Source organism: Pyricularia oryzae, chromosome 4 (genome assembly GCF_000002495.2).
Source record: "Pyricularia oryzae 70-15 chromosome 4, whole genome shotgun sequence".
Lineage (NCBI taxonomy): Eukaryota > Fungi > Ascomycota > Sordariomycetes > Magnaporthales > Pyriculariaceae > Pyricularia > Pyricularia oryzae.
The window spans coordinates 2051568-2067962 of NC_017851.1; the positions used below are offsets into that span (position 1 = coordinate 2051568).

Genomic DNA, 16395 nt, shown 5'->3' on the forward strand with positions numbered 1-16395 from the left:
AGCAACTTTCTTTTCTAAACGGTCTGGACTATCTAGACCTAGACATAAAGCGATGCATAAATACTTAACACCAGTGAATTAAATTGGATTTTTCATTTTATTTTGACTCGATTGCTCCAAGATGGGTCGTATACCCACCAGAGAGCTCTCGAGCTACCTGCTCACAGGCCGTGTCTTCTCTCGCGATTGTACTCGACTCCAACGGTTGCCCGCCAGGAATATCAGCAAACAGCATTTTGCAGTAGGGCAGCCCGCCCAGCGACGATGGAACCACACTGCACCAGAAGCCGGCCACACTACCACGACGCAGCCTCCACCCGGCCAACCAGCCCCCCATCTACGAAAGATCCTAAAGGACCAGGCCAAAGCATCCAAGGCCCAGGCAAAAGGGAAGAAGAAGCGGAGCAGTGCCGATAACCAAACCGTTCCGGGCTGGGAGCTCACAGTCGGCATCGAGATACACGCGCAGCTCAACACGGACCGCAAGCTCTTTTCGCCAGCGCCCCTCGCCTCCACCGAAGACAACACCCGTGCCCCGGCTCCGAACTCGCTCGTCGCCCCCTTCGACCTCGCCATCCCGGGCACGCAACCGCTCTTCCAACAGGCCACGCTGGTCCCCGCGATCCGCGCCGCCGTCGCCCTCAACTGCGCCGTCCAGCCCGTCAGTAGCTTCGACAGAAAACACTACTTCCACTGGGACCAGCCCTCGGGCTACCAGATCACGCAGTACTACGCCCCGCTGGCCAGGGACGGGTACGTGGACCTCCGGGCGCGGGATGGGATAGCGGCGCAGGATGTGGGAGGTGGGGAGCCGCTACGGATAAGGGTCAAGCAGGTGCAGATGGAGCAGGACACGGCCAAGACGCTGGCGCGGCCGGACGGCGTCCACTGGCTTGATTTTAACCGCTGCGGCGCGCCTCTCGTCGAGATCATATCCGAGCCCGACATCCACCACCCGGCGACGGCGGCTGCGTTTGTGCGCAAGGTGCAGATGCTGCTCGGCGCAGCGGACGCTTGCGTCGTGGGCATGGAAAAGGGTGGTCTGCGTGCCGACGTGAACGTTTCGGTCAGGAGGGTGGAGGATGGTAAGACGTCGTCCGCCAAGCTGGGGCAGAGAACCGAGATCAAGAACTTGTTCAGTTTCAAGGCGGTCGAGGATGCCATCATCGCCGAGAGGGACAGGCAGATCAAGCTCCTGGACGAGGGTGGCGTTGTTCTGGGCGAGACGAGAGGTTGGTCGCTCGGGAGCACGGAGACACGGAGGTTACGTGGAAAGGAGGGTGAGGTCGACTACAGATATATGCCTGATCCGGATCTGGGGCCCGTCCTGGTCGGTCAAGATGTCGTGGAGCATCTGAAGAGCACAATGGGAGTCATGCCGGACCAGGAGCTCGATGATCTGGTTAGCTCTTACGGCCTTTCGGAGAAGGACGCGATGTCCCTGATGCTCCTGGAGGACGGCGGGCGGTTGCAGTTCTACTACAAGACCGTTGACGCTTTGGAGCAGAGGCTTCAGAATCAGGGCGATAGTACCAAAGTCACAGCAGAGAGCCTCGTCCAGGCTAGGATTCTCACGGGCAACTGGATCTTGCATGTGCTTGGCAGCCTGACCTCGGAGAACAACCAGCGCGACCGGGCCGCCGCGGGTCTTTCGGAAAGAGACCTAGGGGTTACATCCGAGGGCGACGCATTCATCTCCGCCGACGACCTGGCCGACATTCTCTTCTTCCTGCACACGAGCCGCATCCGACAGGGCACGGCCAAGGACCTGCTATTTGCCATGTTCAACGAAGTCATGCCCGCACAGTACATTAGTACCCCGGCAGGGATCGAGCGTTACATCACGGACAATGATCTCTGGTTCTCGGAGCTATCGCCCCAGGAGTACAGCGAGCTGGCCGAGTCTGTGCTGGACGAGGAGGAGCACGTGCTCAAGGAGTTCATGGGCGCCAGATACCCGCAGGGAAAGCTTATGTTTCTGGTGGGCATGATGATGAAGTCGGGTGCCCGGGAGCGGATAGATCCCGCCACGGCGCAAAAGGTCATGCGGGATGTGGTGGAGACCAGGGTAGCGGCGATGAAATAGTTAATAAATTCGATACAGTGCTGCTGGCAAAAGCTGCATCTTGTGCTGATTCCTCTAAATATGTTTCGGAGGTTTCCAATTCATGCTCGGCATGCAGATTGCCCCTCGCCTGAGCCTGACGGCAGCAGCTGGTTGTGATATGGGGCTCACGTGAGGGGTCGTGCACGGGCCTGATAGCCACGGATTTCCTTGTTTGCCCTGGAATTTTCTTCAGCACTTGAATCTGCTCATTTCCAGCAGAGCTTTTTTCGCTCAAAGATGTCGACCTCTATCCTCGTCCCGCCACAAGGAATGATATCAAGCGATATGGACATGCGTCTCCAAATATCTTTCATTAAATGATTGCAAAATCATGAGCTAAAGTTAACAGTAACGTACCGGGCTCAAACCCATCCGTTCGTACACAAAGAGCATTTTGGTATCAATGCTTTGTGACCTCCATCGAATCACGAGGTCTTTGTTGAGCGTCCTTGCCTTCAAGTGCTTAGCTAGCGTCAAATCGCCTTGGTCTTGCCGTATATTTTGAAGCAAGACCAAGCTCTTCCTCACATTACGTGAGATCGGATTTAAATTGCGCTATCCTTGGCTTTCCGCTCCATGCCGCCTGGCGCTCATTCCATCCGAAGATCAAAATGTGGTCTCCTTTGATCGTGCGATATAGTACTTAGTGTCTGCCTCCATTCTAGAGACGGATCTTGTTCTGTACGCAAACATCTATTGCACCAGACTCCAGTCCTCCCAAGCCAAAGATGATAGGCCAATGCCTAGTGGTGAGCTTGAAAAGGCCGGGGGATGCCCACGTTCCCTTATGCCAATGAATTGGCAGCTCCGTAGCATAAACTGGATCGGCGATCTGAAAATCATCGATCATAGTCTATTCTTCTCATTTCTTTGGGCTTTCTGCAGGCAACTGTCCCACCGGTTCAAAAGGGTTGTCTCCAAACTCCCGTTTATGCAGGAAGAGCTGTACCCTGCTGTTCTGACTCAAGGTGGCGCGCTGCATTCTAGTGTTATATAGATTGTCGGTCGCGGCCTGGTGCATCTTATCCCTGGCCTGCATGACTCTTGAGGATCGCTGGCTTGCCTGGGACGCTTGGGCCCAGATGAAGACGACAACGCAGGCACAGAGCACGATGGCAAATCCGCCGTTGGACATGAACAAAGGCTCTTGCTTGGGTGCAGTGCCGTCTCGGCGATGCCGCCACTTCTCCCAGTCCTGCCATGACGAGTTCATGGCCGGAGAATTGGGAGCTGTGCGCCACGCCTGGTCCTTGGCCCGTAGCTCCTCGTTCAAGTCTCGCACCTCGCCGGTAGCCCATCCCAGCCCGAATTGGTCATATTCACGCCTCTTGACCGGGTTGCTGAGGATGTCGTTCGCCGCCACGACGAGCTTGTAGCGTTCGAGCTTGGTGGCTCGGGAGAGACCATTCTCGTCCAGATGATCGCCTTGCTCGGTATATCTGTCGGGGTGGTACTGTTTCGCTAGCTCGTAGAACTTGCCCTTGCTGTACGGCGCCCCTGGCTTCGAGTTGAAGATCTCGTAAGGTGTTGGCCTCGCGGTGTTGGGCCACACCATGGCCGGCGTGCATCGGTCCTGTTTTGGTTCGCCATCGGCCGAAGTCGTGTTGTAACTACGTCTATGATTGTAAGGGCAGCATTGGGGCCCAAATTGCTTCTGTTGGGTCAGGCTCAAAGTGAATGGTATACGAGACCGGAACTCCGATCTGGCAAGAGACTTGCTCGAGCCGAAAGAGGGCGCTCCGTTCTTCAAAAACATGACAAGTAAGAGAAGGTCATCATGGGCGCATCAGAAGAGCGCCTCATGATCATTCATAGAGGTTGTCTTTGGATTCCGTATTTGATGACGACGACGTTGAGCTTAAAGCGAGAGGAGTGTCTTAGAAGTTTGTCTGCAGAAGCTTTGGTGCTAGCACCAGTGCGGAGCTCCCAGACTAGAACAAACCCCGCTTGTCCGTTGATGACATGCTTGATACAACCCTTAACACAGGGGAGGGTCGTTTAAAACACTCTTCAGTCACAGTTCAATACCGACTTTAAGAAGCGAACAAATCCGTTTCGTGTTTGCTTGATTTTAGGCCTCCAAATTGGCTTTTGAACACATCAGAACGCCCATCGCATAATTTCTCCCGCAAACTGATGCTTGTAGTCCATGCTAGATAGTTGTGCTTCCTTGCTTCTCCGAGCTTGGGTGCTTGCCACGTCGGAGCCATGATCCCTGTCGACGTGCGTTCCGCCAAGGGAGCCTTGAAATCACGTGCGACGGCGGGCATAGTTGGTGAACACCATCGGATTATCGCCAGATGTTCCAGCTCCACCGCCAAAAATCTGCTCCCTACCTACCCGCAACCTCTGCATCATTTGACATTCACCCTTCTCATCAACGTAATCTTTCGAACGGCTTGGACGACGGATATAGTTTCCGTGTGCGATTTTAGTCCTCTTGCACATCCGTTACGTGTAAACCCCCACCACCACCAGAATCTGGGCGCGAAAAGTCTTCCGCAACCAAACAAAAGCTCCCCTCCGCCCGAAAACCACGGCCTCGACCGTAAATCCGACGACAACTGCCCCATCTTCTCGGCCTTTGAAAGAGCGAAGAAGTTATTGTCCGCATTCTTCAGAATTGCGTTCATTTTCGCGACGTCACATCCGACAAAAGCACCCTAGACCAAGCGGCACACTTTGACACGAGACCACCCCAACGGTCTACTGCCTTCAACGAGGTCTTCCAGCCTTCCGTAGCCTTTCGACGTGTACCCAATAAGCTGCGCATAAAGAGCATTACTGCTCGAGTCCACGAAATCCCCTCCAAACACAAAATACAACCCACACAACCATACACAATGGCCGACGTGTTAGCAGACCAACTCAGGTCAGCCACATTGAGGTTTGTGGACTACCCCATCGGTTGCCGAGTCGCACAAGACCTGCATGCTAACTGTATTCTGTAGTGACGCCACCAACAATGAAGACTGGAGGAGGAATCTGAACATTCCCGCCAGGGACAACAGGCAACAAACTGAGGTTTGTGACACCAAGGTCGGGTTCTTGTTTTGTCGCTTGACTCACGCATTTTACAGGATGTGACAAACACGAAAGGCCTAGAATTTGAGAACTTTGGCCTGAAACGAGATCTCCTTATGGGCATATTTGAGGCAGGATTCGAGAAGCCTTCACCCATCCAGGAGGAGAGCATCCCCGTCGCCCTCACCGGACGCGACATCCTCGCCCGCGCCAAGAACGGTACCGGAAAGACAGCAGCCTTTGTCGTACCAGCCCTCGAGACGATCAACCCCAAGGTATCCAAGATCCAATGCCTCATCCTAGTACCAACACGAGAGCTGGCCATGCAGACCTCGCAAGTCTGCAAGACTCTGGGCAAGCACCTAGGCATCAACGTTATGGTTACAACTGGTGGTACGACTTTGAGGGACGACATCTTGCGTCTGCAAGACCCTGTACACATTGTAGTCGGTACGCCGGGTCGTATCCTCGACCTTGCGGGTAAAAATGTCGCCGACCTCAGCGAATGCCCAATGTTCATCATGGACGAAGCCGACAAGCTTCTCTCCATCGAATTCACCCCCGTCATCGAGCAGCTCCTGCAGTTCCACCCCAAGGATCGACAGGTGATGCTCTTCTCCGCTACCTTCCCTATTTCTGTTAAGGAATTTTCCGACAAGAACATGACCAACCCCTACGAGATCAACCTCATGGACGAGCTTACCCTCAGGGGTATCACTCAATACTATGCCTTTGTCGAGGAGAAGCAAAAGGTCCACTGCCTGAACACTCTCTTCTCCAAATTGCAGATCAACCAATCCATCATCTTCTGCAATTCCACGAACCGAGTCGAACTTCTTGCCAAGAAGATCACCGAGCTCGGCTACTCGTGCTTCTACAGTCATGCCAAGATGCAGCAGCAGGCACGAAACCGTGTCTTCCACGACTTCAGAAACGGAGTCTGCAGGAACCTGGTGTGCTCTGATCTGCTTACTCGAGGTATTGACATTCAGGCTGTCAACGTTGTCATAAACTTTGACTTCCCCAAGAACGCTGAAACTTACTTGCACCGTATCGGACGATCTGGTCGGTACGGCCACCTCGGTCTGGCTATCAACCTGATCAGCTGGGAAGACCGGTTCAACCTTTACAACATCGAGCGTGACTTGGGTACCGAGATCCAGCCCATCCCTTCGACGATCGACAAGAGCTTGTACGTCTACGACAACCCGGAGACCATTCCCCGTCCCATCAACATCCCCGCTCAGCCTTCCTCGGCGGGCAATGCGCAAAGCGCTGCACCCAATCAGGGCCCACCTCCCCAGCAGCAAAGACCGCATCAAGGTCAAGAGAACTGGCAAAACCAGAACGGCAGGCACAACGGTTCCAGCCAACAGCAGCAGCCTCGTGGCCCCCACCAAAACAGGGGCCGCGGCGGTGGGCGCGGACGTGGAGGCTTCCAAGGCCAGGGTCAGGGACAGCGCAACTACAACAACAACTACAGGGGTGGCCGTGGTGGCCACAACCAAGGGCAGCATCAACAGCAAATGCCCAACCAGCAGTCCTAAGCATATGGCGACCTCAACCCACGCATTGCTACCGTGGGCTTGAGGCGCATGCGTGGCTGCATTGGATTTACTTCACTGCTTTTACGCAACGCTATTGGATTGTACTGATACCACCTTTCTTTGATTGTCTATTTTTCTTTAAGTCATTTCATGGCAGACCATTGATTTGGTCCCATATCAGCTTCTTTTTCTTTTCTTTTATCTCTTACAACGTCTCAGCAGCAGGGCTAGAGGAGCCTCGGTGATCTTTGAAATCCCTCTCACTCCATATCACGACTTTCGACTCTTCAGCACACATACGGAGGACACAGCCATGAATCCCATTGGCTGCAAATACCGCCTTTTCAAAATCTCGCTTTCACCGGTTGCAACCAGAGAATTAATCCAATGTTTTCTGGGCTGCACACGGGCGCTTGAGCCAGTTTAACCTCGAGCATTCGAGGGCGTGGCGCACCACCACTTGCGCCTACCACACTTCCATGTTCTCACATTTGGCAAAGAACCTGTCTCATTGTCTCATTACTTCATAATCTGGTTGTTTGCCATTTTCTCCCCAGATCGATCTGTACTGGGTGCATGAAGTTATAAAAGTTCAAGGGGCTCGGTTGGTTGACTAGATACGTCTTCTTTTTCTCTCATGCTTTCTCTCAACTCCTTTTATTTTATATCATGGAGTCTCTAGGCGCACAAGGCGTTGAAATGACCCACGTGGGTCATGCTCACACGTGGATGGATTTGGCTTTGGGATGGGTCATTTGGAGCATATGTCATCTTTTCTGGCGTTGGGGACTTTTCTTGATACCAAACGGCGGTTTGGACGACATCATGTATTCATGAGGTTGGCTTTGGGTCACTGCCATCTTCACTGCGCGCTGAAGACTGCCTATCATCAGCGGCCTCTGTCTTCACTTTACTGGTCAGGCGCGTGTCACTGGCTAGTATATTTCTCCTCGACAAGGTTCATCAGAACCCACGACAAGGACACGCGATTTGCCTGCATACATCATCAACAGGCTTTTCTCCCCTCATCTCATCATTTCGACACTCTCAAGGCAACACCACATTTCGATAAAACTCGATACCCTTTTCGACTAATCAGTCCGGTTCAAGGGCACGTCTCAACCGCAGAGGCGTAATGGGGCCATGACTGCATTGCATCCATCCCTATTACCTCTCTCGAAACAACAAAACACAAATATCTCGAAAGCGTCCCGCACCCTGCATCCATGGCATGAGCCGTTGCAGGACCATTGCGGACTGGCTTGGTTCACAATTTTCTACCCAACAGCGCAACATTCTTCTCAATCGACGATACTACCCTTATCGGGCGTGGGTTTGGGCACGGCATTCGAATTCTTTTCATGCCTTTGTTCGCTCTTACCCACAGTCGCACAAACATACTGACGTCGTTTCGAAGATCATTCTGGGGAGACCAGCGTGATCATTGTCACCAACAAAAGACAAAAAAAATCAAAAATCTCTAGAAAAACAAAAACCTGGGGGGATGTCATAGCAAATCACAAGCGATGGTCGGTCGTGGTTTCATACATCCAAGTCAACTTTTTACACTAAGAAGTCGACATGGATGTTCAGGGCCAGTGGACTGGGTTCCTACTAATCCATCAAGCATACTTTTATGCTCCGGGTTATAGTGCATTAGACAAGATGAATACCATTGCGATTTCCCCCCACAGATCAAGGCTGTCAAGTGAATCGAAGTGACTCGAGCTGATGATGCAGTCTACATTGTTTCTGTCTCCACCATGTTCTCGGGGGTTGAGCAAATATACCATGGAAGTCGGTCCTAAAGGCACGAATGACTGCGCTGCTATGGGTCGCGTATTAACTTTGATTTCGTGCTTGTGGAGGATCTGCAGCTTGCGAATCCCACGCAGTTGGTAGACTGCCGCCAAGCTAACTAACCCGGCAGCTTCCTAACCACCTTGAGAACACGATTTATTTCAGAGGTCGACAAATTCCAATGACCATCCCTAACTACCGTACCTACCTAGGTACCTGCCTACTCATGGCGTCTGCTGGTGGCAGTGATGTCATAAATGCATGGCAAGCGACGTGTGTGCAGCTGCCTAAACTGCAATAAGCACGAGCAGTCATACAAGCCCCGCGTCGGTATTACGACTATTGACCTTATTATCGCCGAGCTGGCAGTGGAGATTTTCGTATAACTTACCTACCTACCTATCTGCCTTGGGTACCCGAAGAGAAGCCAAACTTGTTTGTATGCTGATTCCCTGGCAGTCACGGGTCCCTCTCTGCGCCTCTTTTTTTCTCGATTCGAGTCAAAATGGATAGCAAAAGCTTTGGAAAGTTGCCGGAAACGGCCAACACGGCAAGTGTACAGCCGTACTCGATCCAAATTCCCAAACACGATGTGGCTCAGATGCAGCAACTTGTTAAAATGTCACCGATTGCTTCAGCCTGCTATGAAAACTCGCTGCCAAACGGCGATAACAGTTATGGACTCGGAAGAGATTGGCTCGTTGCGGCCAAGGAACGCTGGGCAAACTCCTTTGACTGGTTGGTTCAAACTAAATCCATTGGCACTTTTCAGAAGAGACAAAGCAAGCCAAGCTAAACAAAGACTTGACCTGGCTACATCGATATCTAACCATTGTGGGTTTGGCTCACTCTGCTTAGGAACAAGACTGAGGCCAGGCTCAATGGGTACAATCACTTCATCGCCAAGGTGGCCGACGAGCAGCTGGGACAGACATTCGACATACACTTTGTCGCGTTGTTTTCCCAGGCTCGTCAGCCTGTGAAGCCGATCATTCTGCTCCACGGCTGGCCCGGCTCTTTTCTCGAGTTTCTGTCGATGCTGGACCTGCTCAAGGACAAGTATTCGCCCGAGGACCTGCCGTACCACATCGTCGTACCGTCCCTGCCCGGCTACTTGTTTTCATCAGCCCCGCCGCTGGATCGGGACTTTGGCCTGAGGGACGTCGCGCGCCTGATGGACAGCTTGATGGTGGAACACCTCGGGTTTGGCGAGTCTGGGTACATTGCCCAGGGCGGCGACGTCGGCTCGCGCGTCTGCCGCGTCCTGGCCGCCAAGTACGATCGCTGCCTGGGGACTCTGCTCAACTACAACCGCATTGGCAAGCCCGAAGGGTCGGCTGGGCCAGAGGCCTTGTCGGAGGAAGAGAAGGCAGGGCTGGAGCGGTGTAAATGGTTCGACAGCGTGGGGACAGCATACGCCATGGCCCACGCGACGCGGCCGAGCACCATGGGGCTGGTCCTCTCATCCAGCCCCATTGCGCTGCTGGCCTGGGTCGGGGAGAAGTTTGTGGACTGGTCCGACCCCAAATCCTACCCGCCCGAGGAGGGCACGGGGTACAGCACCGATCTCATGGACGAGGTCCTGCTGTCGGCGTCGCTGTACTGGCTCACGGGGACGCCGCCCCGCTGCCTGTACAGCTACAGGGAGACGTACGACGTCGGCTCGGGCAAGAAGAAGTGGCACGAACTCCCCGATTACCACATTCGCGCGCCCAAGAAGTTTGGCTTCACCTGGTTCCCGCTCGACCTGGCGCCGATCCCCAAGTCGTGGATCGAGACCACGGGCGACCTCGTCTGGTTCCGTCGGCACGAGGTTGGCGGTCACTTTGCGGCCATGGAGCAGCCTGTGGCGCTGCTTGGGGATGTGGAGGAGTTCTGTAAGCTTTTTGGGTAAAGGGGAGCTGGTGTGGTTTGGGCGACAAAGGCTTTGGTTGATATCGTGTGGCTTTGACAGGCAACGCAGGGGGTTGCATGTTTCTTGTGAAAGGACAAAGATGTTGGGTTCAGTCAACGTCAACATATAATGTCCTCCTTGGCGAATGGTTTACCACATAAACTCTGATTGAATCAAACGTGCGTTCACCTCTGATTGCTGTATTGGAAGTTTGCCCAGTATAGTCACTACTGAATCCACAGTACCTCTACGAAAAAAAATATAAAAAGAATAACAACCAACTGATAACCTACTGGAAAAATGGGAGCAACGCAGTCAACTCCCGCCAGTAGCCGCTCCCTACAGACCCGCCTCGATAGAGCTCTCGAGGGTCGGAGGCGGCCAGCCGATGAGAGGTTCTCCATCCGCTTCAAGGAGCCGTTTGGAGACTATGACCTCCTCAGGAGCACCAGCTGCCAGGGGCTCGCACACCCAGTGCACGTCGTCATCGAGGCGCGCAACACCGCAAACCAACACAAGCCGCCCAGGTTCCTGGATCGCGTCTGCTACCCAGATCCAGATTTCTTGACGGTCCAGGAGTGCCTGGAGATGCAGAACAAGGAGGAACCGAAGCACATCGCCAGGGTAATGGGCAGCAGCGCCAACGACTCCCGCACCGCAGTCTACTACGCGCACAACAACCTAGGCTCCGTCGCATCTCTGCTACGCAGGTGTCGAGCACCCGGCGCAACGCCCGTGTCCGTCCCAACAGCAATCGCCATCCGTCTGGTCAGGCAGGTCCTGCTGGCGATACAGGCTCTGCACCCAGCCGACGACAAGACGGACGCGTTTGAGCACGGGCAAATCGGCCTCGAGAGCATCCTGGGCCACGTGGACAAGGACGGCAACGTGGACTTTTGCCTGTCCGGGCTCGACGGGGCGAGGCGGATCCACGGCGACGCGAACCTGGCCGCGCGCTTGGCCGCCGCCGCCGCCGACAAGAGCAGGCTGGTGATCGTGGTGCAGGAGCTCATCGCGCTCAGCCACAGCGACCCGCGCCACCTGCCGGACCTGCAGGCGCTCAAGGCCGTCGAGGCGGACCTGACGGCGCTGCTGACGCCGGACCCCGGCGCCGGCGTGGCGCGCGACCTGCGCTGGCTGGCGGACAGGCTGCGCGGCTGCGAGGAGGCGCACGTGCGGTCCGCGGGCCAGAGGCGCGACCTGGCGTTGTTTTCGGACGCGTGCCGCGCCCTCGTCTGGGAGCAGGCGCGGGCGGGTGGGGATAATCTGTTCTGGAGGACGCGCGGCGAGGTCCAGGCGTGGGCTGGGGCGAATCTCGGTCGCGGGGACGAGTGGGCGGTGGTTTGGTGGAGCAGGGAGGCGGTCGATCCGGTTCACGGGGTGGAGATCCCGAGGAGGTAGGTTGAGTGTCTCGGGCTGTTGGGTAGTTGGGATGTTTGGCGCTGTAGGATATGATAAATTTAGTTGACTGGCTCTTGTCTACTTCTTTGAGAGTTGTGAAAAGATTTGTAGTGCTGGAAATCTTTAAAATTTCTGTAAAAAGTGACCACTGAACCATCTTGTTCCAATGTCGGTTAGCCCCTGAATTGCATTCCCTGTCCACAAAATCGCTATTCCCACTCGTCATCAACAACCATCTACAGAGTTTCGATTATAGGTAGCTAAGGCAATTATTATTAGGCAGCGTATTTCCATACACGCCGGTTACCAGTCAAGGAGGAAAAGAACGACGAGTTTCCAACAAAGAAGACATGTCACCCCTTTCCCACTATAAGCGCATGGACTGTCGCAAACAAAGGACCTCACCATGGACAATGGAATAGAAGCAAACACAATGTCATTATCCGCAAAACGCCAAGTCCGTGATGACCAAGACCTGCTTTGTAAAAGAAAGTCAATACACTATCATAAAAGCACAGGGGATTTCCTATCATTGGCTAATGATGACACAGACTATAATGTTCTCATACACAACCACACCCTACATCACACCGAATCCCCCAAGCCCCCCGTTACATCCATCGGTCGACTCATACAGCAGATATAAATAGCATCGTGGACAAGTCTCGAGGACGGAACAGACGGTGGCGGCAACATGTCAACCCCCAGCAATCAGAACGAGTACTGGGTGATATTCTACCAGGACGCAAGACGATGGATGCACATGTTCCACAGCTCACTCAGGAGCGGTAAGTCCTTCCAAGCCCAGGTTGTCGTGCGCTATGTCGGAGGAAGCCAGCTGACCGGCGAGCCGTGCGTGCGCAAGCGTCCCGAAGAGAAGCACGACCAAGATGGCCGGAGGGCGCTCAGAGACGAGGCAGCCAACCTCGCATCGCTGGAGCAGGATCTGAAGGAAAAGGGCCTGTCGCTGGGTGCCGCTCACATCGCCGAGCTCCTGCGCAAAACGTCCAATGACGATCCAGATTCCGTCGAGTCCAGCTACTGGAAGCTGTACAACCTCGGCTCGCTGCACGGGCTCCTGCTGAAGCTTCGGGACAACAATGCGAGCAGGAGCATCCTGCCGGCCATGGCCGCCCGTGTCGCAAGACACATGCTGATAGCCATCAAGTCTAGCCTCGTGACGCCCAAGGGGGGCCTGCTGCACAACGACATTGTCAGCAGCAACGTGTTTGTGCACTTTCCGCCGGGCGGGGACGATAAGCTCCCCGACTTTTACCTCGGGGACTGGGGGGACAGCCAGCCCGAGAACAGGCCACGGCAGAGGTTCAATGGCGTCCAAGAGAGCCTCAAGAGGCTCGACGGCATTCTGAACGAGATTACGCAGCTGCATGCGGCCGACCCGACTGTTCATCATCAGCTATCCACCGTTCTGGGCAGCGTCTGCACGGGAGCGCCGGCAAACGACCCTGAACTCGCCACGTTCCTTGCCGAGCGGTTGAACAAGGCCGTCGAAACGGCGGCTCGGCTCGAGAAGGACGCCCTCGACACCGTCGCGGGGAGCATCGGCTCTGTCAAGGCCGTCCTGCAGAGTTTTGTGATTGTCCCTCGACCCGCACGCTACAGAACCGCAGAGGAAGCCGAAGCGGCCGTCGAGGCGAATCACCTCCGCGGGTGCACGCTGCAGCTGGTCGAGAACGGCAAGATAGATTTCACCAAGGGCATGGTGCCGGGCGGGAGCGATTCCTCGTCCGCGAGCGAGTCGTCCCTCGCGGATTTGGTTGGGGATTTTGCTGGGCTTTGATGGCTCTGTGGGGCCAAATAAAATGCCGAATTGGGGGACTGTCGGCTTTGGGCAAGAAACATTTGTGTTCTTGTTACATCGTAATTGCTTTCTTCAGTTTTCTTTAGGTTTCTTTAGGTTTCTTTAGATGCCCATCTGTACAACAGCAAGTATTAACATTTTCGGGTTTCCATTTCCACCCTGAAAAATCTCAACAGGCTTGGAGCGAATATCAACCAAGCAAAACCCTGTTGATCGGCATTGTGATGTTATCAGTCTGGGTGATATTATTTGCAACAAACAATTTCGATTCAAGCCTCTATATTCTCTTTCTCCAATATTCTTTATTCCCATCGCATATACGATAGTGAGACAGTCTAGCGAGTAAAAAAAAGCATAAGGATTGTATCATGTGGCCCTGCCGTGACCATTCCCAGCAATACCAACTCGCGACCATGGGAGTTCTCGAGATAACACGTACGTGTCGGTGCCGTGGAGTCGAAATGAGTTTTGCAGTTTCGAGTACCGCGTTTACTCTTCGATGCTCGGGGTGTCGTCTTGTTCGACGGCCCTGTTGTTCACCCTTTGGGTGTTGCCACCTTCGCCAGGACTGATGGGAGGGAGGTCGATATTCACCGCGAGAGCCACAGAAGCGATGGCGAGGATGAGAGCTGAGAACTTCATTATGCTTGATCTTTGGCGTAGTTTATGTGATTGTAGGTGATAACAACAGAGTCTGGATTTGCTCGAATTGCAAAGAAATTATTGTAACAGTCACGGCGATCGTCATGGGGCTATCGACACAAGCTGCAAAGAACTTTCGCCTATATTTATAATCTTGGCTTTCCTCATCAATTTGACTCTGAAGCGAGATTTAAGCATACGCAGTTCCCGGTCCAGTTTCAGCTTGTATCAAAAGTCGTATGGGATTCCCTTACTGCGTAGTAACTAACTAAACCAAGGGGCCCAGAGAAAAAGTTGAAGAAACGCCCAGTGCCATGTCATGTCAAATGCCGAAATGCGCCAAGGTGAGAGCCCTCGAGTCTTGAAAGCTTAAAACATCTAACGTTTACTTCTATGCAGCCCAGTAAGGTCAGTGTCGTATTAATATTTGGATAGAGTAAAAATCCCGACTGTTTTGTTTTGCAACTCGAAACACTCGACTCGTGCATGGCAAAGGTTTGCTGCTCCCACTGCTTGTGGACGAGCGGGTAAACTATATGTAGAGATGCCGCCGAGATTGCCGAGATCTCACCAAGAAACTCGGGCAGGCTTCACCCAAAATAGGTCTACCATCTTTTTCGTCCTCAACCATTGGAACCTTTTGTTTGATGTTATCCGCCGCGGTATCCTGTCTTCCACGGCATCCAAACGTGGTTCCTCTGAGGTCGTGGCAGCAAGGCCTGGATGCAATGTGAGCACGAAACCGGCATGAAATCAATGGCATCAAAGCCGTTGCATCTCACACGCAGTCTTCGCATTACCAGTTAACAATCTACTCGCGGGCATCGAACCGATGGCTTACTGAAGTAGCCGGAGTAAAGAAATACCACACAGCTTCCAGTTCGAAGCCTCCCCGCAACTCCTCAAATCTCCATCGACTCCCCCTGTCAAAACATATGGGATGACAGGATCGGTTCGGCCAGCGCGGTGTGAACGGGTCCGCGACCGAGCTGTGGATGCGGTGCTTGTTGCACTTGGGGGCGGGGGTGACCGTGGCCGGGACCGCGGCGCCCGTAATTTAAAAATTCGAAAAAAAAAAAAAAAAAAAAACAAGGGGCGGACAGAGCCTATGCTTAGCGACCAGAGAGAGGGTTGACGCGTATTGAACAAGGCGTCGTTTCGAGATCGCCCATTCCTTTATCGGTCTGCTCGTGTTTTATAGAAGCATCCAGAAATAGAGCATGGTTCTGTTGGGCAACAACAAACCATTATTCAAGGTTCGAAACAACGATAACACCCGACGCTAACTTACCGTGGTATCCTACTGGTATGAGTCTGTCAAAAAGACTGCTTGAACTCAAAGTCAATGAATGTGCTCTGCTTTCCTTGTTGAGTTCTGGGGCAATTTCGACGGCTAGTCAGAAGTCATCCCTGCATATAGACTATATTTCTGGTTCATGAGGCCGCTCGTGTGTGACGGCTACAGAATAACCTGTTTGAGAGTACTGTTATGTATTGGTAACAACAGTAGCAGTATCAATCACGGTGGGCGATGGGACCATGCTTTGACTCAAGGCCGAAGCCGGTCAAATAGACTCGAATAGTAAGCGCCAGATCATTGCCTAGACGAGCAAAACAAGAGGATGCCAAGAGTTCCTTGGAAACTGACTAGATAGAACTGTTTGGCTTTCCAATTTAGCTTAGATGCTAATTGGCATTAAGTGCATTGGTAGACCAGAGTTTTGGAAAAGAGAGGTAGCCGATAAGACGGCAGCATTGTTCTTGGCATTCCAGCCAGTGCTCCAGAACATCGAAACAACCTCCTTGAGACCATGGCTCTTTACATAGTATCATGGGGAGCGATTCGTCAACTTTGTCAATGTCCTGATTGATGAGACAGGGGTTTTGTTGGAACAAAAAAAAAGTCAAGTTTTAGCGGACTTGTATGGATCAAATTGCAAAAGTAATTATACTCACGAGCCATCTGCGCGAAATACTTCATATTTGGGACGGAAGGATTTGACATCCATGGCGTTGGTGAGAACTCGGGTTGGAAACGTGGGTGAGTTACCGATCGCCAAGTCAGCGAGCTGCAGCTAAGAATGCCAAGACAGAAAGTCGAGGCGAAGATAACAGCGTCGGTTGGTTGGTTCCGCCATAATTTCTCCAGCACGCCGCA

General features: G+C 53.3%; 6 protein-coding genes across 6 annotated transcripts; 5 read left to right on the top strand and 1 right to left on the bottom strand.

The window, feature by feature from the left end:
• The first annotated feature begins 43 nt into the window (after positions 1 to 43).
• On the top strand, positions 44 to 2226 carry MGG_03390 (aspartyl/glutamyl-tRNA(Asn/Gln) amidotransferase subunit B). Its single transcript, XM_003716506.1, has one exon. It carries the CDS (start codon positions 122 to 124, stop codon positions 2084 to 2086), a length of 1965 nt encoding a protein of 654 aa, XP_003716554.1. The 5' UTR covers positions 44 to 121; the 3' UTR covers positions 2087 to 2226.
• A 173-nt stretch (positions 2227 to 2399) lies between these two features.
• MGG_03389 (uncharacterized protein) lies at positions 2400 to 4296 on the bottom strand. The gene has a single exon (XM_003716507.1). It carries the CDS (start codon positions 3861 to 3863, stop codon positions 2970 to 2972), a length of 894 nt encoding a protein of 297 aa, XP_003716555.1. The 5' UTR covers positions 3864 to 4296; the 3' UTR covers positions 2400 to 2969.
• A 654-nt stretch (positions 4297 to 4950) lies between these two features.
• Positions 4951 to 6678, top strand: MGG_03388 (ATP-dependent RNA helicase DHH1; the record flags this gene model as incomplete). The annotated part of the gene is made up of 3 exons (XM_003716508.1): positions 4951 to 4994; positions 5059 to 5131; positions 5188 to 6678. 3 exons carry the CDS (start codon positions 4951 to 4953, stop codon positions 6676 to 6678), a joined length of 1608 nt encoding a protein of 535 aa, XP_003716556.1.
• Positions 6679 to 8983: 2305 nt separating this feature from the next.
• MGG_14882 (epoxide hydrolase 1) lies at positions 8984 to 10372 on the top strand (the record flags this gene model as incomplete). The annotated part of the gene is made up of 2 exons (XM_003716509.1): positions 8984 to 9216; positions 9337 to 10372. 2 exons carry the CDS (start codon positions 8984 to 8986, stop codon positions 10370 to 10372), a joined length of 1269 nt encoding a protein of 422 aa, XP_003716557.1.
• Positions 10373 to 10672: 300 nt separating this feature from the next.
• MGG_14881 (uncharacterized protein) lies at positions 10673 to 11919 on the top strand (the record flags this gene model as incomplete). The annotated part of the gene is made up of 1 exon (XM_003716510.1): positions 10673 to 11919. One exon carries the CDS (start codon positions 10673 to 10675, stop codon positions 11771 to 11773), a length of 1101 nt encoding a protein of 366 aa, XP_003716558.1. The 3' UTR covers positions 11774 to 11919.
• Positions 11920 to 12467: 548 nt separating this feature from the next.
• On the top strand, positions 12468 to 13574 carry MGG_03385 (uncharacterized protein; the record flags this gene model as incomplete). Its single annotated transcript, XM_003716511.1, has 1 exon — positions 12468 to 13574. One exon carries the CDS (start codon positions 12468 to 12470, stop codon positions 13572 to 13574), a length of 1107 nt encoding a protein of 368 aa, XP_003716559.1.
• Positions 13575 to 16395: the final 2821 nt, after the last annotated feature.